Source organism: Nerophis ophidion, linkage group LG07, assembly GCF_033978795.1.
Source record: "Nerophis ophidion isolate RoL-2023_Sa linkage group LG07, RoL_Noph_v1.0, whole genome shotgun sequence".
NCBI lineage: Eukaryota > Metazoa > Chordata > Actinopteri > Syngnathiformes > Syngnathidae > Nerophis > Nerophis ophidion.
In genome coordinates, this window is record NC_084617.1 from 56804152 (window position 1) to 56824274 (window position 20123).

General features: G+C 39.8%; 1 protein-coding gene across 3 annotated transcripts in view; it reads left to right on the plus strand.

Moving 5' to 3' along the window:
* Nucleotides 1-20123, plus strand: part of si:ch211-102c2.8 (golgin subfamily A member 6-like protein 22) — a 21068-nt gene continuing 945 nt past the window's right edge. The window contains exons 1-26 of one of the 3 annotated variants that reach the window (XM_061906601.1): nt 1-72; nt 328-379; nt 438-544; nt 627-660; nt 4185-4310; nt 5728-6195; nt 6318-6395; nt 12236-12331; nt 12571-12634; nt 12725-12872; nt 12945-13037; nt 13109-13221; nt 13300-13402; nt 13475-13588; nt 14580-14693; nt 14770-14997; nt 15115-15177; nt 15298-15399; nt 16971-17153; nt 17226-17357; nt 17433-17665; nt 17724-17838; nt 17934-18017; nt 18082-18278; nt 19762-19825; nt 19905-20084. In XM_061906601.1, coding sequence (XP_061762585.1) covers nt 334-379; nt 438-544; nt 627-660; nt 4185-4310; nt 5728-6195; nt 6318-6395; nt 12236-12331; nt 12571-12634; nt 12725-12872; nt 12945-13037; nt 13109-13221; nt 13300-13402; nt 13475-13588; nt 14580-14693; nt 14770-14997; nt 15115-15177; nt 15298-15399; nt 16971-17153; nt 17226-17357; nt 17433-17665; nt 17724-17838; nt 17934-18017; nt 18082-18278; nt 19762-19825; nt 19905-20084 — 3285 coding nt within the window. In that variant the 5' untranslated portion in view covers nt 1-72; nt 328-333. The remainder of the gene's footprint in view (nt 73-327; nt 380-437; nt 545-626; nt 661-4184; nt 4311-5727; nt 6196-6317; nt 6396-12235; nt 12332-12570; nt 12635-12724; nt 12873-12944; nt 13038-13108; nt 13222-13299; nt 13403-13474; nt 13589-14579; nt 14694-14769; nt 14998-15114; nt 15178-15297; nt 15400-16970; nt 17154-17225; nt 17358-17432; nt 17666-17723; nt 17839-17933; nt 18018-18081; nt 18279-19761; nt 19826-19904; nt 20085-20123) is intronic. The other 2 variants (XM_061906602.1, XM_061906603.1) reach the window with 2 other exon arrangements.

A 20123-nucleotide genomic window follows, 5' to 3' on the forward strand; every position in this document is an offset into this window, starting at 1 on the left:
CAATCACGAACCACCGCGGCAGCCGCGTGACTCTGAACCCTCTCTGCCTTCGAGTTGACCAGCACGTCTCAGGTTTGCTTTTTTTCTCTGTTTATCGTACTTTGTGGAGATACTAAATCAAACAGTAGGTGGGATAACTGTCTACGTTTTAATTTCTGGGAGTGGGAGAAGGACAAAACAATTAATGCTGTCTCTAGCAAACAAGTCAGTCACCCTGTTAGCTAGCTAAACTGTCTCGGTTTCCATGACAACTGAGCAACAGAAGCCCCTAAATTCCTCATTGTTTGGAACTCAACCGCCTAAGTCAGAATATATTTGTCTGTCCAGCACAACATGGAGGAACATAGCAGAGGGGGCAGCAATGGTATTCTTCAACAAGGTGTGTAATTATTCACGATAAAGACAATCAGACTAATGTTCTGGCTGTACCCTCACAGACCTAAACAACAACCGAAGTGGATCTGAACAGCATCGTTCACCTCTCAGACCAGACCCCTGTGACTTCCTGTTGGATGCTATTGATGCTCAGCTTAAAAAACTGCAGGTCTGTCATTTGTTCCCTTTCTTTTTTTTTTCAAATTTATAATTAACTTTAAATGAATAATCATAATTGAATTAACACGCAGGTCAACACCTGTAAACAAGACGGCAGAAAATCAGGTTAGACATACCTATCTGAAACACTATGGGCCTGATCTACAAAGATCAAAAATGACAAAGGCTTAATGATGTGCAAACTTTTAAAGGCCTACTGAAATGAGATTTTCTTATTCAAACGGGGATAGCAGGTCCATTCTATGTGCCATACTTGATCATTTCGCGATATTGCCATATTTTTGCTGAAGGGATTTAGTAGAGAACATCCTCGATAAAGTTCGCAACTTTCGGTGTCAAGAGAAAAGCCCGGCCCTCCCGGAAGTCGCAGACGATGATGTCACACGTGTGGGGGCTCCTCACATATTCACATTATTTTTAATGGGAGCCTCCAACAAAAAGTGCTATTCGCACCAAGAAAACGACAATTTCCCCATTAATTTGAGCGAGGATGAAAGATTCGTGTTTGAGGATATTGATAGCGACGGACTAGAAAAAAAAATGATTAAAAAAAAAACAAGTTAAAAAAAAAACGCGATTGCATTGGGATGTTTTTAGAGACATTTACTAGGATAATTCTGGAAAATCCCTTATCTTTCTATTGTGTTGCTAATGTTTTAGTGAGTTAAATAGTACCTGATAGTCGGAAGGGTGTCTCCACGGGTGTCTTGACGCGCAGTGTCTCAGGGGAGTCGACAGCAGCTATGGACGGCATAAGCTCAGCTTTTCTCCGGTAAGAACTGACTTTTTAACCACAATTTTCTCACCAAAACCTGCTGGTTGACATTTGGTAGGGATCCATGTTGGCTTGACCGCGCTCTGATCTATAGGAAAGTTTCACCTCCAGGAATTTTAAACAAGGAATCACCGTGTGTTTGTGTGGCTAGAGGCTAAAACTTCCCAACTCCAGCTTTCTACTGTGACTTCTCCAATATTATTTGAACAAATTGCAAAACATTCAGCAACAAAGATCTCCAAAATATTGTGTAATTAGGCCATTAAAGCAGACGACTTTTATTTGTGTGTGTGTGCAGCGCTCATATTTCCTTAAAACCCGTGACGTCTTGCGTCCACGTCATCATTACGCGACGTTTTGAAGACGAAACTCACAGGAAATTTAAAATTGTAATTTAGTAAACTAAAAAGGCCGTATTGGCATGTGTTGCAATGTTAATATTTCATCATTGATATATAAACTATCAGACTGCATGGTGAGTAGTAGTGGGTTTCAGTAGGCCTTTAAATTAGTGGGCATGTTGCAGGTGATCTACTTAGACTGCGTGTCAAAGTGATAGCAAGTACAAGTGCAGAACGCTCGGTTGTATGGTAAACCAGTGCTAATATAGTACAGTGGTAATAATGCAATAAAAAAGGTACTATACTGCAAGTACTTTTTTTTTTTATGGACATAATAGCGTGCCGTGGCGACATTGCTGGTTATATGAGCTGAGGCGCATGTTGCGAGTCAACACACACACAGGGCACTTACAAGTGGAAACAGTGTTGACATAGAAGAGTGAGAATGGATGTATTTTGGCTTAAAAACTAAGAAAGGCGGCGCTATAAACACTGAAGAACAGTGCTTTAAAACATAGCTAGCTAGCAACTAACGAATGTCTACAGTGTTTTAGGTACTTCTAGATCGCTAATCCTTGCCGCTTTGGAGACAAATAAACTTTCTTTCTTACAAATGTCATGCCTGCAAGATGAGGAATAGCTAATATGCTTCACTACACGCTGTGGAAGGATACACTAGCTAACCGCTAACAGCAATCTAGCGCTCCTGAATATAAACAAATTGGTGGATTGACACAAACATCGATTGTGATTATACCAAGTACAAGAGCCGTATATACAATTACATTGATATATTTAATATCTCAAAATCTTTTATTTATTTTATGGTTTATAAACACATGAAATACGTTCCTGGACATGAGAGGACTTCAAGTATGACCAATGTAAGACCTTGTAACCACTTGGTATTGGATCGTTAACCAACTTTTTAGCATCACCCAAAACTTATCTAAAGTATCCAAACAACAGAAGAATACGTGCTTATTGCATTTTAATTGAAGTGCAGATAGAATATGCTAAAACACAAAGTAATCAGATAGTAACAGTACATTACTGTAACAAGTACATTAATAATAATAATAATAATAATAACTTAGATTTATATCGCGCTTTTCTAAACACTCAAAGCGCTCACAGAGAAGTGGGACTCAACATTCATTCACACCTGGTGGTGGTAAGCTACATCAGTAGCCACAGCTGCCCTGGGGTAGACTGACGGAAGCGTGGCTGCCAGTTTGCGCCTACGGCCCCTCCGACCACCACCAATCATTCATTCATCATTCATTCACCAGTGTGAGCAGCACTGGGGGCAAGGGTGAAGTGTCCTGCCGAAGGACACAATGGCAGCGATTTGGATGTTAATAGGTGGGAAGCGTTCCTGCAACCCTCAGGTTTCTGGCACGGCTGCTCTACCCACAACGCCATGCCCCCCCTCCCCCAATGCAATATAGAAGCACAATATAGACCACAGAACCTTTTGTTAGCATGCAGAAGGTGTGCTCTGACAGTACGCTCAACGATCGGCAATAATTTCAAAGAAGAAAATGCATTTTGCAATATTTTTTTCCTTTTTAGATGTATTTAAATACAGTACATCTCCTAAATGAAAAAGGGACATCATTAAAAACAACAACATTGTTTTGGGGACTGCTGCCTTTAGATCAACCCATAAGTCAGTTAACAGTTTGGGTGGGAGTGACGGTGAAGAAAAAAAATCTGAACAGACAAAAAAGGAAAGCATGAAGCGAAAAAGCCGAAATGTTTTATTTGTAACCAAACATGAACAATACCATAACTTTAAATGTGCAATCACTTTTTTAACCATAAGGCCAGAGATCTGATCTTGGGCTTAAAAAATATTAGTGACCCCTGAGTCTTGGTTGAATTTTGTTTAAGTTTACCCTTTTACTCTTATTTAGCCTACCTGTTTATGTTTGAAAAGAGGGCATGGAATAGATGTTTGAGAGCCATTCATCAGCTCAAACAGGAATTTGCTGCACACATTAAATGTTTACTATTTAAAATTTCTGACAGAAATATGTCGATTGTTGACACGAGCAAGGAAGATTCTTTCCATCATCTGAAGCCAATGTTGCCATCAACTTCTTCTGACTTTGGCACAACCATTTGTGCTTAACTGTGCCAGTTGCATGTACCTTCCAAATGTGCTAAATATTGACGCAAAACAGCCGCAATACAGTTTCAGTCTTGATAAATCACATTGCGAGTGCAAAATGATTACTTTTGCATTTGCTCCTCCCAGTATTGTGGGCGTTGCAATGATCAGCATACAATCTGCACAGAGGCAGACACGATCCATGGACTGTACTCGCTATTTCGCTCATTTAAGAGACACAATCCTCTGTGCGCAAGCTTAGTAGATCAGTTTTGCGTGTGCCATTAAGATTGCATGTGTTTTAATACACGCAATAGTAAATCAGGCCCTTAATGTCATATCTGAATGTAATGTAATGTTTAGTTGATAATGTATTTTTTTTTTTACATGTTTCGAGCACCGTTTAAATGGAGTGAGTCTGTGAGCAAAGACACAGGACTGGGCAGTACAGTGTCCCAGACAAACGACACTCCCATGTCTTGTTTGGATTTAATGGACACTCCAACTGCAGAGCAAACACCAGGTAAACTAGCATCATGACCATTCAGGAGTATTTATTACTCGCCCGATTGTTGCTGAGATAGGCACCATAGACCACAAAAGGCAATATAGAAAATGGATGGATGGATGGTATTTAAAATTTCATGATCGCTTAAAAAAACTAAATTAACATTCTGTCAAATTGCATGCACACAGAATGCCAAGTTTAATCATTTTACATCAAAATTATACATTTGAAAACCCAAATCTAGTTAACAAGCTAAGATGCGAAAATTTCATCTGATCAAAGAGATTTAGTCAATCACTCATTCATTTGTTTTGCTGGTAACATGTTTAAATCTTACTGCTCTTTGAATGCTGTTTTGTATTGTATATTGTATTATCTTTATATATTTTGAAATGTTTTGTGAGCCACACATTTTGTCACAAAAATTGGGAAAAAGGAAGTTCTGGAGCCAATCTCAGCTGCACTCAGGTGAAGGGCGGGGTACACCCTGGACAAATTGCCACCTCATCCAGGTCATTCAGGGCTAACACAGATAGACAGACAACATTCACAGTCACATTCCACACTAGGGCCAAATTAATGTTGCAAACCAACCTATCCCAATCCTTAGAGGTGGGAGGAAGATGGAGTACCTAGCGGGAACCTACGCAGTCACGGGGAGAACATGCAAACTCCACACCAAAAGTCCCCGAGCCCGTAGATCGTACCCAGGACCTGCGCATTGTGAGTCACACGCACTATCCCCTGTTCCACCATGCTGACAAATTTAAAACAAAAATATCAAACGAAAAAAAGCCTGAGGAAAAATCTTCTTGTTCGAAGTTACACAACCAAAAATGCACCTGAAACATGGAAAAGTCTCTGATATACTCTAAAGCAGGGGTATAGCTCTTGAGCCAGAGGTGGCTCTTTTGTTGACTGCATCTGGCTCTCGGATAAATCTTAGCTGACATTGATTAACACGATAAGTAATGAATAATTCCGCTGGTAATCCATCCATCCATTTCCTACCGCTTGTCTCGTTCGGGTCGCGTGGGGTGCTGGAGCCTATCTCAGCTGCATTCACAGTGTTAAAAATAACGTTCAAAATATAAAACATTCTCATGCATTTTAATCCATCCATCCATCCGTTTTCTAGAAGTCGCATTCATGGTAAGAAGTATTTTATTTATTATCGGTTAGCTTCAGAATAACAATGTTATTAAAAAGAACAAGAGACTTATTATACTCTGAAAATGTTGGTCTTAATTAAAAATGCACACATTTAGTTGTATTCAGTGTTAAAAAAATATTATATGGCTCTCACGGAAATATATTTTAAAATATTAGGCTTTCATGGCTCTCTCAGCCAAAAAGGTTCCCTACTCCTGTTCTAAAGTGTTAGTTGCTATAAAATATTGCTGATGTATGACATTCTCCTCCCTTCCTGCAGATGGAAGTATCGCAGCTCCTGTCACATTCATGGAGGCTACAAAGGAAGTGGATGTATGGACAATTAGCAAAATTGGGACGGAGTCTCACAAGGAGCAGGTCCTGTGGAGACTAGAAAGACTTCTGGGAGATGCATGTGAGCAAGGTGCAATTTCAGGTGAAGACCATCTTCCTTCAGAAAGTATCTGCACTGAGGACTTTGTGAGATGCTTTCGACTGGAGATGGTGGATTTGGCAATGCCACAGGGCAATGTACAAGAGCTGGACACAGAGGAGAAGGCTGAGAGGACACTGATCCCTGATGCTGACACTTGCCAGAGTCACCAAAATATAGACAGTGGTGTCAGTTTTGCATATCGGAATGAGAAAAGCAGTAAATACAAGCCAGAACAAAAGGATGAATGTCCTTCACACAGCTCTGGAATTTCAAAACTACACAACAAATCACAGAGTCCTGGAGATAGCTGCAGTAAGTGCATCACACTTAACATTTTATGTTTCTTATCAAGACAATAGCAGGTTTATAGTGGTTTAACAGTGCAGTATTTAAGTATGTATGGCACATACTTGATTTCCTCAATCCCGTTTCAGTCATTTACGACCCAGAGATGGAAAAAGAACGTCGGAACCACAAGCATATTTCTTCTCCGAAAGCCAGGTGTTTAGCAGGTACAAGACACATTGTACTGTATCTACATGCACTCTTTAGATGCACCTGCAGTCTGAAGACATCCAGTACAAGCTTCGGTGGTTATAGCATTAATGGCACCCTGTGTGGGACTCGCCTTTTTTACCTACATAGATCAACATACATTATCAGTGATTGACCAAGCAAAATAACAGTTCACGGGACATTAAAAATGTTTCTGGCGGGAGCTCACGAGGATTATTTCATAAATGCTACCCTGTGCGGTCGTACCAGACGTGGGTAGAAAAGCCAAACATTTTTATCAAGAGTTCTGTAACTTTCGAGCAGTGCTTCCCTGCGGGACGCAGTGAGGTGTCAGGGGGCCCTGAGAGGCCAGGGACTTTCAATAGTTAGTATTAGCATCTTTTTCAGTTTTTTAACAATATAGAAGTCTTCATCTTGGTGGCAACTCAGCAACTCAAAGAGTGGTTTGTACGAATAAATACTTAAATATTATCGGGATGTAAACCTTTTTTCAATTGGGGGAAGGGACAATAATTGAGATGCACTACTTTGATTATATGACTTAAGTAAAAGTAAAATGTAGTCATCCAAATAATTACTTGAGTGAGAGTAAGTATTCATTGAAAAATTACTCAGGTACTGAGTAACTTCTGATTTATTTAGTAGCTATTTTTTTAATCGTAGCTGCACCATAACTGTAGTTGGTGAGTCTGTGGGTGTGTGTGTGCGTGTGAGAGACAAAATAAGCACCGTTTTCGGTCACTTATGACGTTATAAGAGGGCTAATGTTAGCATATGTGCAGCTAAAACATAATACACAACTTACCGCAACATATTTTATTTAGTTGTCAATTGAATTCTTGCAGGCTGCAATGTGAACATTTCTACTGACACAGATGAGAGTCCATGATATAAAAGTTTTTTTTGCTAATTTGTAAGTAAACATTTAAGAGTTTTGCCAAAATTTTACTTTTTACAGTGTTGAATTTGACTGTGGTCATGTGACTACCAGACTCCGTTTGATTGGTGAAACAAAGTCAAACTAGTGGTAAAACCGAGTCTTGTGTCAGTGTCCGCTGGAAGATGTCTCCCTCACAAGCCGAATGAGTACGTCTTTGCAAGCATCAAGAATCTTATTATTCTTTCAGCATCATCAGGAGTGACGGTAGCTACCAGGAACTTGTCCAGAAATTTGGCGCCATTTATTACTCATTTTGCACACACTTAAACCCTCTTTCAAAGAGAGCTGTGTCTACTTGGGGATGTTATTCATGTGGAAGATTGCTGTTCTCCCTTGTTTTCTTCTACGTTCAATTTTACATTGTGCAACATTTTTTATGATGTTACAGTTTTGGTGCCTAATGTTATGTCCAAAATATTTAAGTTTTCTTGATTTTACCACGTTCAGTCGAGCCTTTGTATTCAGCTTTTGCAATATACTACTGTTACTTCTCTTGTCCGTCCAGCCTATCCTCAAGATTCTCCTATAACACCACATCTCTGTGGCGTTTATTATTTTCTCCTCGTTGTTTCTTATGGTCCATCGTTCACATCCGTATAGCATCACTGGCCATATGTTGGAGGCGCAAAACAACAACAGCAAGCCTCTCTCTTGATACACAGAAACAGCATTAATTACAATGAGATCACATTTACCCAACACCCCCCCTTGATCTCATGACCATGAAACAGTGAAACACATTAGTTTCCAAAAAAAAATAATTTGAATTTGTCAATCTTGACTCTTGTAGTAGGTCTGGTTAAGATGTCTGCAACCATGTCTTCTGTAGGACAGTAGACCAATTAAATGTTCCCTTCAGTGAGTGCCTCACGAATGAAATGATATTTGACATCAATATGTTGGACCTTTGTCTATTAACTGTTTTTTTGTTCAGTTCTACTTTCTGTTCAGGAGTGCTTCTAGGTTTGCATTCTGACATGCCAAACCTTTCAAGCATCTTTTGTATGTACATATTTTGATCCATCTTGATTTCATTCTGTTTCTGTTCAAAATGAATACCCAGGAAATAAGATATCTTACTGAGGTCTTTCATGTTGAATTTGGCTTTCATTATGTTTTTGAATTGCTCAAGTGCTTCTTTGCTACTTGCAGCAATGATCAGGTCGTCCACCCAGATGATGACAATGACTGTTTCATTTTCTGTTTGTTTTCGGTAGACACAATGATCAGGTAGTTTTCTTTTGAAATAGTTTTGCTCTAAATGGTCATTTAGAAGTTTGTACCAATTTCTTCCTGATTGTTTTAGGCCATAGATTGATTTCTTCAACCTAAATACTAGTTTTTCACCTGTGTCCGATGTTTTCTGAAAACCTTCTGGTTGTTCTAGGTATATCTCCTCATCAATGGGGGCATGTAAATATGCCGTTTTCACATCCATCTGGTGGACGGTGAGGTAATTTTGGGCAGCTATTTGCATCAATGCAAGCACAGAAGTAATGACTGCAGTTGGTGCAAATGTTTCTTGATAATCTATACCTTCAGTTTGACTGTATCCTTTGGCAACATATCTAGCTTTGAAAAGCTGTCCTTTCTCTGTGTTTTCTTTGAGGGCATAAACCCACTTTCCGCCTACTGCATTTTTCCCTTTTGGTAATGTTAGTTCAAATGTGTCATTTTCTTTGAGAGATGCTAACTCGTCTTTCATGGCTTTTTCCCAGCTGGCTGCCTCTGAAGACATCAGGGTGTCTTTATACGTCTGTGGGACTCCACACACTGCCCTGCAACAGTGATCAATAACGTCATGGCTTTCATTGATATCATCAATATTTGTTACATATTCCTCTAAGTATTTTGGAAGAACAATTCTCTCTCTCTTTGGGTAACGACCTCTTTGTTCTATCCTAGTCTCTATGTTAGTTGTGGCATCATCTAACACCACGTCTTCCTCTACTTCGAGAGTTTGTGTTTGGTTGTCAACATCATTTTGAGGTACAGTTTGACTCTCGAAGCTCCCTGATTTTTCTGACACAGTGTCAGGTAGTTTGGTTTCATTGCTTTCGCAATCTGGGATGTCCAAGTCATATGCATTTGTTTGTGTGTCTTTTTCTGCAGTGTTCTTTTTGGTGAATTTTACCAGTCTGTGTTTTGACACTTTTCTTCACTGTGGATCATAGACCAAGTATGCTGGACTAATTTTACTATAGCCCACAAATACTCCTTTCTCACACCTTGGTTCAGGTTTCTTGTGAGTGTGAGTGTATGCGTAACACTCCGAGCCAAACACCCACATTTTTGAAATGTTGGGCTTCTTTCCAGTTAGCATGAAATATGGTGTGTTCTTTGTTCTGTCATTGTAACATCTGTTCCGAATATGGGCGGCACTTTGAACAGCATAAGGCCATAATGTTTTTGGTAACTCTTTTTCTAGTAGCATACACTTTGCCATTTCAAACAGTGTTCGCCACTGTGTTTCAGCTGTACCGTTTTGATGAGGAGAATAAGGTGACAAGGTTTCCTGTCTGATACATTTCTCTCTCAAAAGTGTTCAAAAATCGTTTCCAGTGAACTCAGTTCCATTATCTGAGCGCATACATTTGACGTTGCCATATAGGGAAACGTCTGCAATGAACTTCTCTGTCGCAAGGGTAGTTTCACTCTTATTCTTCAAGAAGTAAAGAAATACTGCCCTTGAATAATCATCAGTAAATGAGACTGAATATTTATGCCCATCTAATCCAATGGGGTGAATGGGGACGGCCAGGTCAGTGTGCACCAGCTCTAGGGGTGCACTAGCTTTGACATCAGGTAATTTGTTCCTAGTGTTAGTGAATTTTCCTTGTGTACAAATGTCACATTCTATCTTTGCATCTCCTATAACTGTCATGCCTGTCACAACATTTTGAAGCTTCAACACATCATTCACATTGCAGTGCCCCAAGATCTCGTACCATGTTTTCACATCACAACATAGATTCACTTTGTCTTTTGACATCATGTCATGCACAGAGTCATCGTATGGTTTTTGATGGTTTACCGTTTTGAGGTAGTACAGTCTCTCGTGTACTTCTAACTTGAAGGTGTTTCCTTCTTTCGTGATGAGCCGGTTTTGTCCTTCTTCGAAGATCACTTGACGTCCATCAGTCGTGGCTGCTTTCACCGACATGAAGTCTTGTGGGTAGATTGGGATGAACAAGGCGTTCTTCAGTGTGACGGGGACACTTTTCCCTTCCGTGTTGCGTAGAAGAACCACTGCATCGCCTCTCTTCAGAGCCACTTTGTTCTTCCTTGTTCCATCAGCCAACTCCATGTAGTGTTTGTTTGGGTTAAAAGTCTCATCAAATCGTGTAAATTTGCTCTTCTCAGTGATTATGTGTGACGTCGCCCCACAGTCCACCATCAGTCCATTTTGTTTGATGCCGTCTGGAAGCACCAAATAACTGGCTTGGAACACAAAGGAGGTGCCACTTTCCTTTGAATCTTCTTCATTCTCCATAGTTTGTTTAGCAGAGTCGGGCTTGGTTTTTCTTCTGCACGTCTCATCTGTATGTGTTGTGCTTCTGTGGTAGTTGCACCACTTTGGTGTTGTTTTGTGGGGACAATTTCTCGCAAAATGTCCACGATTCCTACATCCATAACAGGTCGCTGACACTATGTCCACTTTCATTACGTTATCTGATTTTGGTTTGTGTTCAAATTTCTCTGTCTCTTCGTAGCTTTGTAGTTTGCTCTTGAACTCCACAAAAGTCACTTCATCGTTGCTCTGTGTCATGTGAATGACGAATGGTTTGTATGGTTCCGGTAAGCCCCGCAGAACCATAGCAATGCTCAACTCATCGCTTATTACTTGCTTTGTATTTCTTAAAGCAGTCACTATCTTTTCGGCTCTAATGATGTAGTCTGTAATAGTTTCTTCTGAAACTTTCTTCAGGGAACACAATACGTTGTACAGGGAAATAATTATTGGCTTACCATCACTGGCATAATGGCGCCGTAAAATTTGTAGTGCTTTGCGACCATCGTCGGCAGCGTCTCTCATCACCAACGACAGACTTTTGTCGTCTAGAAACTGGATTAGCTCTGCAAAACATTCTGCATTCTTCTCTGGGTCCACTTCACCAGAGGAAAGTATTGTGTCCTTTAAACCTTCAAGTCTCATGTGACCAAGAAATTTTACTTCCCAAAGTTCGTAGTTGTCCTCATCTCCATCGAAGACCAGGCGCTGCCATCTTCCTCCCGTTGCATGTCTGGGCTCATAACCTGTTGGAGGCGCAAAACAACAACAGCAAGCCTCTCTCTTGATACACAGAAACAGCATTAATTACAATGAGATCACATTTACTCAACACCATATCACTGTCTTGAAGATTTTTAATTTCAATGCTGTAGTGATGGATTGTTTTTGCATCAAAACTACCGGTACTCTGATAAGTTCAATTTATCCAAAAAGTGACTAAAAAGTAAATCCAGCACATTACAACCACCTCTGGGTCATACATAATGCACTTGTCTGAAGGTGTCAGTGGCTTCAAGATAATTCAAATGTGCCCATTCGCACGTCCTCACTTCCTTTTTTACATTGACAGAGATGTCAGCTTCTGACGTTATGGCTCATCAAATGTAATTGGTTTGGTTTTATCCAGTTCATGTGAGCAATATTTGGGGGCACCTGTGCTGAGTACATATTAATGTGTATCTATGAGCAGAACCATTTCTAAAACCACAATTGAACACAAGAGCAGACTTAATTGTCTTAGGGAGTATACGGTAATAATGGTCATGTTCAATGCACACTGTAAAAGAGGTAAGAATTTAACAATGTGTTTTATTATGATTGGGGTTTGCAGTGGTGTGGAGGTGCATAGTATCATACTTAGTTTTGTTGTTGCTGTGTTACAGGCGTACAACTCTGGAATTTTGACACGGTGTCTATTGACAGTGATCTTGACTCGGTCTGTACAGCGCAAGTAAGGGAACATCTCCTGAAACGTGCCGGTAAGAGACTGAAAAATGTAAAATCTAGTGCGCAATAAAAAAAAATCGGTCCCAATCAACATAGGAATCAAATGTTTTGACATACTCCCCCCAGGCTGGGGTGTTCTAATTTTTCCTGAAACGCCCTTTAGGGCGAGTGAGCATCAATCAACACCAGTTTTAAGATGCTAATTTCTAATATTGAAAATATATTAAGTATAGAAGGGAATATGTTATTGCTAATGTTCTGTGATCCACAGGAGATTTTGAAAACAAAATCTCTCTTCTCCCTAAAACCCAGTGTGGTAGAGAAGATATGTCAAGGTAAAATAAGTTATGCTAAGCATGTTTGGCTTTTGGATTGATATGTATGAGGTTAATTTTCTTTTTTTTATGTCTATTTTTTCATCCAAGAGCTGAGTTTTCTTTGGGCACTGAGCACAAAGACTTAAATGAGGAGTCAAATGAAGACTGGGGCAGGAGGTCCCAGCTTGAGAGGGCATCAGAGAATATGCATTATGCTTGGGAGAAAATGAACACTCGACTGTCCTCCCTGAGACAAGTAATATTGAGCGGACTTGTGTGCATTGTCAGCTGCGTTTCCAACTGTCATCATGTAACTTGTTTAATTTAGAGATGTGAGAAAGAGGAGGAGACTCTACGAATGAAAAAGACTCATTTAGCTGAGGTTGAGCACTCCCTCTCTGAATTGCAGCTGAGGAGAAAGGTAGGGTGTACTGTAGCATACTGAGTCATTGACAGATTTTCTACTCATTTGATTATGTTGGTTTTTCCCAGCATGCCATGCAGGATCTGGAACGTCTCAGTGCTGAGTCGGAGCACATGGAGACAGAAAAAAAAAAACTGGAGCATTTGCTAAAAGACAGTAAAGCAGATAGAGAGTCAATGAGGTATCATATTAACAGGTGTGCTTGTGTTGTGCTTACATGCATTTGTATCAAATACTTTTGTATTATGTTGGTGTGTAGTTGCAAGTTGCAGAAACTTCAGAGGGAAAAAGAGTCTTGTGTCATAGAGCTTAGAAGTATGGAAGAAGAACTAAAGAAGAAAGAACAGTTCTGTGTGGAAAAGGTGCTGTTCAACAATATGTCAACATGCTTTCTTGGCACACTCCACTGATATATTATTTCATATTGCAAACAGAACAACATGTTTGTGTTGGAGAGGCGGGAGTTGGACAGACAGCTGGATTGTGCCAAAACTGAACTCTTCTCTGAGCAGCGGCGGGCAAGAGAGAAGCTAGAATCCATGCAACAAGTACTGTCTGTACTTATTACCCGCTAAGATGTTGTATAGCAATGCTATAATCCTGGATGTTAATAGATTCATCAACCCATACAATTAACACATTTAAATTGTAGTATATAAGTTCTTTATTACAAGAAGAAAGCAATAGATACATTACAAAAACAACATTGTAAAAAAGATCATTAAAATAAGAAAGCTTACTGTACAGTGGCCAAATATATTTGTATTCATTGTAGCTGTGTGCACGCTAGGAAATTAGTAAGAAAAATTGCAGAGCTTTTCAAATCCAAGAATGACACTTTACCAGCCCCCTGAGTTTAGTTCAAAACTTGGCACACAAACATATTTGCAGCAAACGCCGAAAAACACTAGAGGGCGCATTTTGTATAGATGAACTTGGACCACTGTAAACACATTGGGACAGCCTCACATTGACATTTTTACCTTGGTAGCAAACATAGAACACTGGGGTTCAAACTTGTTATTTACATACCTGAGGCGTTCCTCAAGGCACCCCCTTAAGTTCTTTCCTTTTTGACAGTTTCACACGTTTTTCACAATGTGATTCATGTAACTAAAGGTGTTGTTGTAGCTTGTTTAATTCAGATGCAGTCAGTAGTCATGTATTCAACATCTTTAGTTATACTAGTAGTGTTTTTCAAGGTTCCATTTAGGTTCATTTTCATCATTCACGCTATCCAACTGGTGCCCTCTGAGCTTGGTTCTAAAAACTTGTAAGACACTCATATTTGTGCAGAATGTCTTTAAAAACAACAGATCATTCCTGTAACTCTGACTAAATAAATAGACTAAAATAAAAAGTCTTCTGTACAGAACATTAGTTCTCTGTAGTTTAAAAATACGACTAATAGTGAAGGGAAAAGTATGCACCCCATTCCTTAGTTTTCTGGAAATGTGGCCCCCAAAACTATTTAGTTGAAAATCCCTTTAGTATTGTATAACTCTACCATACAGTGTTCACAAAATTGTGTTCGAGCAGATGTTGGAGGAAACTTGTGAGGAACTCTTGAGGGTCTCAGAGGCAGAGACCTCACTGAGGAACAAGTGTACTTGTCTGGAGGAGAAAGAAAGGCAGAAAAAGGAGGAGAATGAGGTGAACACACTCCTTGCTATGTTTTCATGTTAGTTTGTCCAGAAAACTGCATAATTATCCTTTCTTTTTCTTTCAGAGAATTCAGTGTCAAACACGTGAGCTGCAGAGAGAACTGGGAGCTTGTGAAGCTCGCGTTGACACACTGGAGAAAATGTTAGATCAAAAGGAGCAACAACTGCTGGACTTACAGGAGCAACATGGAGGCTTACAAGCAGAAGGAGACAGACTGAGGGGGGAGCTAGAGTTCACGAAAGGCCAACATTACAATGCTCTTAAAGAAGCCAGAGAGCACACACACTCCATGGTGGTGATCATTTCTATTGATAAAAGTGTCTGTTTTCCTTGTGTCACATACACAAATTACATACAATAATTACTATCAGTGTATATGGAAAAAATACTATTACTATTTGTATTTTAGGAAGCAGCTCTAAAGCAGCAGATGAAAGATTTAGTCTTGACCCATGAGCAGCAAACACAAAAGGTGAGGAAATGATAAAGTAATGAACATGCAAAGAGAGAGATAGAAATAGATTGTGTACTGAAGTGTCAAAGACATGCTGAAGGCACACATTTTAATACATGATGTATCAAACACTGGCAGGCAAGGGAAGATGAAGCAAAAAGACTGAAGAATTCTCTTGAGCACCAGAAGGAGGAGTTGAAGAAACGTGAACAAGAGCTGCACACGGAAACACTGGAAAAGGTTTTGTCAATGGTTATGGTTTCCATCCATCCATCCAATCACTTTCTACTGCTTGTCCCTCTTTGGAACATTGGTGGACTGGAGCCTATCCCAGCTGCACTTTGGGCGGAAGGCAGTGTATACACCCTGGTCAAGTCCCCATCTCATCACAGGGCTAACACAGATAGAAAGACAACCATTCACACACACTGGTTGTATGGTTTTATTTTATTTGAACATCCATATTGTTAGAATACGGTACATCATATATAACCAGCTTAATGTCCGAAAAGGGGATTGAAGGAGCTGAGCTTATTTATTGCTAACACTTTTCCACTTCAAAGAAATTGCAAACTAATTTGTTAATTTACTTTCTGTGCTCAGTATAAAACACAGATTAATTAATCAATTAAGTTCTCATCAATAAATGGTTTAGTAAGTTATGTTCCACATAATGAGATAATCTAATTTTTCGATTTGGTTCAAGGTGTTTATCAGGAATGTTTGTCCTTGTACTTTGTAAACACTTTGAGTTTGAACAAATCCTTAAAGTGGATTGTTTTGGTAAATTGTTTGATTTATTTGCTTAATCCATTCCAAAATGTAATTTAATTCATGTGCGTTCTTTCCCTAAGATTATATTTTTCCTTTTTTATTGAGAAGAATTGTTATTCTTTTTTGGGTAGCAGCTGAGTGTTATTTTTCTACATAATTTTACCTGTTTGCAATGAATGAATTTCAATGTTTTTGATTCAATAAATAAAGGATTTGAATGTTCTGTATTACTAATATTATGTATTATTCTCACTGACCTCTTTTGTAATATGGTAATATGATGCATATTATTTTTGTAGGTATTTCTACACATTAATTCAGATTTGGTAACACTAGCGAGCAATAAATAATATGAGAATAGTGCTTTTTGGTCCAGAACATACTTTGCTTTGTTCACTATTGATGTATTTATTGCCTCCTTTTGTTGTATATTTTTATATGGAATTTCCAGTGTGAATGTTGTCTATCTGTGTTGGCCCTGCGATGAGGTGGCAACTTGTCCAGGGTGTACCCCGCGTACCGCCCGAATGCAGCTGTGATAGGCTCCAGCAGCCCCCGCGGCCCCGAAAGGGACAAGCGGTAGAAAAATGGATGGATGGATTTCAGTTTTATTTCAACATCAATTATTACACCTAAAAATGTGATGTATTTTACCCTGTCAATTCTACACCGTTTGTTTGTGTTTGACTGACTTTCCTCATGTTTCTAAATAGTATTTTTTTTAGTGTTACTTAAGTTCAGGGTTTTTGTCAAAGCATCTTTTTAAGTTATCAATTTCTACTGCTATTATTTGCTTCTGTGGGTTGTCTCCTGAGCAAAATGCAGTCGTATCGTCTGTAACTAAGTCTTCTGGTACATTACAAATGTTGTTTACATAGATATTGAACAATTCAGGTCCAAGTGTTGATCCCTGGGCATGCCACAAGATATATTTTAGGCTGTAGACCTGTGCTTACATAGTTTCACGTATAACTTCCTGTTGGCAATTATTAGACAGACCTGTTAATTGCTACATGAAATAAACACTCTGCTTTCAGTTGCACAAGGCCATAGAAGAGGAGAGGAGGAAGGGGGAATTAGAGAAGATGGAAGCTGTGCACTTTCACTGTAGTTTACTGGAAGAGCAGAATAGGAAGAGCCTGGAAACCGCAAGGAGTGAGATGCAGCAAGAACAGAAAAATGTACTGACTCTTCAGGACAAAGTGACAGAGATGCAACGTGTAAGATGACTCTCAGCAATGTACTTTCTTAGATACTATTTTTATCTAATTATTTTATGATTGTCTCCTAAGAGAGTCCAAGAGCTGGAGGGTGAGCGCATTGTACAGCAGCGAGAGCATGAGTCTCTGCTCGCCGTCATCTGCAGGTCACTGAAGGAGGAGCACCAGGCCGAGATGGAGAGGTTGCAGAAACACATGCTGCAGGTACGAGATCATTTCTGTATAGACAGAAAAGATAGTGAGTGGTAAGTAAGCTAAAAAAGTGTGAGTCTGTTGCAGGAGAGTGGGAGGACTGTGCTTCAGCTGGAGCAGGCTGCTCTGCTGGCAAAGCGAGAAGCTGCAAAGATGCACCAGATGCTTGAAGAGAAGGATATAAGCCATAATGAAGCCAAAGCTGAGCAGGAGCAGCAGATCAGGGTCTGGGCTCAGGAGTTGGTGGCTGAGTGTGAGCATCTCCACCTCTTATTGGAGCAGAGTGGTGGCAAACAAAATACACTAAAGCTCCTTCCCAGGTATACTTTCCCCTCTTAGAGTTCAGATTGCAAACAACTAATGGTTTGCATGCAACAGTCCTACCATAGATGAGGCTATCACCTACCTGAAGTCTCTAGAAGACCCCTTGAAGCATCTGCATCAGGAGTTGGATATGCTGAAGCAAAGCGCTGAGCAGCTGCTTAAAGACAAGGTATATATACTGTAGTTTTGACACAGTGATTAGTTCATGCTAAAGCAGCCAATATCATGAACACATGCCCACAAGTCTAGATGGGTTTCTTTCAGGAACGGGAGTTAAGGATTCAGAGGCAACAGTTGAGGACCGAGCGAAACCTAGTCTTGGATTCTCTGAAGGAACGTCTCATTCAGGTCTCACTCAGGGAAGTCATGTTTTTTAAAAAATTATATTAAATGTCCTGTCTCGTCGACCCAGGAGCACATTGAGGAGCTGAGCAGTCTGAAATGTTTTTTTACGAATGACGGAGGGCTGGAGGCTTCTCTTCGCAAGCAGCTGGAGGCCAAAGACATGGAGCTGAGGCAGATCCAGAGGAATATGTTTCAGTGGAAAGAACAGACCACTGCTCGTCTGGCCTGCAAGTTTGAGGAAGAGTTGACAGCTGAACTGGAAAGGTGACATAGCAAAGTGTTTCAAAAACTCCTGCTATTCTGCTGTTCTACACTCACCACACATAACAGAAGGCATAGCCCAATCAAACTGTATTGATCACATACTGTACAGTTATAGACAGTACAATGTGTATTTATATGATTGATTGTATTTGTTTTGGGAGCTTTAAAATAAATGACAGTCTGAAAAGAAAGACCCTCATTGACTATATTAACTTGTATTATTACGGTATTCAAAATTGTTTTTATTTTGCTTTAATCTGTTTGCTATCCCTCAGGTGCAGGACAAAGCTATTAAAGGGCAGGTAACTGATGTAAAGGTAGAAGAATAGCTGAATACTAATACTGAACTGATTCTAACCAGCATGATCTCACCTTCACTCACTGATATGCTGATTAGTCCATAGTCAACCAACCTTGTAGAGCACTGCTATTCAACCGGTGGCACGGGGCCATTTTTGCAACAAATTTCTAAAAACACCAGAGTTCTTCTGTTATATAGAGGAACTTGAAACACAGTAAACACATTGGCAGATCCTTGTATTGGCATTTTAACCTCCTGAAGGTCCGCGTCCACAACAGTGGACCTTTGTATTTTGCTTAACAGGGCTATGTTCTGTAGAAATGTGCAACTGATTGAAATAAATTGACCAAAAACAAAAGTCTCCTGCGTATGATGCTGGTTCTCAAAATAAGAATAATACTGAAGGGAGATGTCTAAGCCAGCTGGTCCTTAGCCTTCAGGAAATGTAGCCCCCAAAACAATTTATTTGAATATCCCTATGCTGTACACACTACTTGTTTTTGCTGATCCAGGTGGGAATACCAAGCAATACTGATTAGATTTGTGTGTAATGTAAATGCTAGCCTCAAGAAATCATTTAAAGGCATCATGCAAATTGACCGCACAGGTTGATAGCAAACATGGAGGACAGGTACAAAATTTTGACATTTAAACACTACGAGCAAACATGAACACTGGGGTCCAAACTTGTGATTTACATAATTGAGGCGTTCATCAAGGCCCTCCTTTAGGGTCACCTTCTTTTCCTCAGGAACAATTTTTTTTGGCATGTAATTTATGTGACTAAGGTGTTGCTGTGGCTTGTTTTTCTTCAGATACAGTTAGTAGCCATTTGTTCAAACGTAATTACTTGTGGTGTTCCTCAAGGGTCTATTTTAGGTCCTCTCTTTTTCCTCATCAAAATTGCTATTCTACTGGTGGCACGTGAGTTATGTGCAAAGAACTTGTGAAAGGACTCACATTTTTGCAGCAATTGAGTGCTGTCATAGAGATGACTGCGTGTCTTTTTTTCGGTAGGTTCTTAAAAACCGCAGAGTGCTGCGGTAACTTTGCCCAAAAACATAGAGCAAAATTAAATGTCCTCTTTAGAGGATGCTTACTTTTCTGGAAATGTGACCCCGAGAATAATTTAGTTGAATAGCAATGTCACTCATGTTTAAACCGTGTTTTTTCTTTTTTAAGAAAACCATCAAATATACATCAGGAGACGGAAAAGTCAGATGGTCAGACGAGGCTTAGCACAAAGGTACCATTCTACTGTTTGCATAAATGAAACCCTTGAATATGTTCATTTTATTTATATACACTTGTCCTTCTCCCATCAGCATCAGGATGCTCTGTATTCTAAGTACTCCACCTGCGTCTATGCTGCCGCACCCTACGTCTCGTCAGACGTGGCCTCATTAAAACTTGTACATTACTTGCAGAGCAGAGTCAAGCAGCTCCGTGTAGAGAATCAGACATGTGGGCCAACACCTGTGAAGACAGGACCCTGCCTGCCTACAGTGAGTTTTGGTCTTTAAAAGTTATACCGTTGCTCGTCC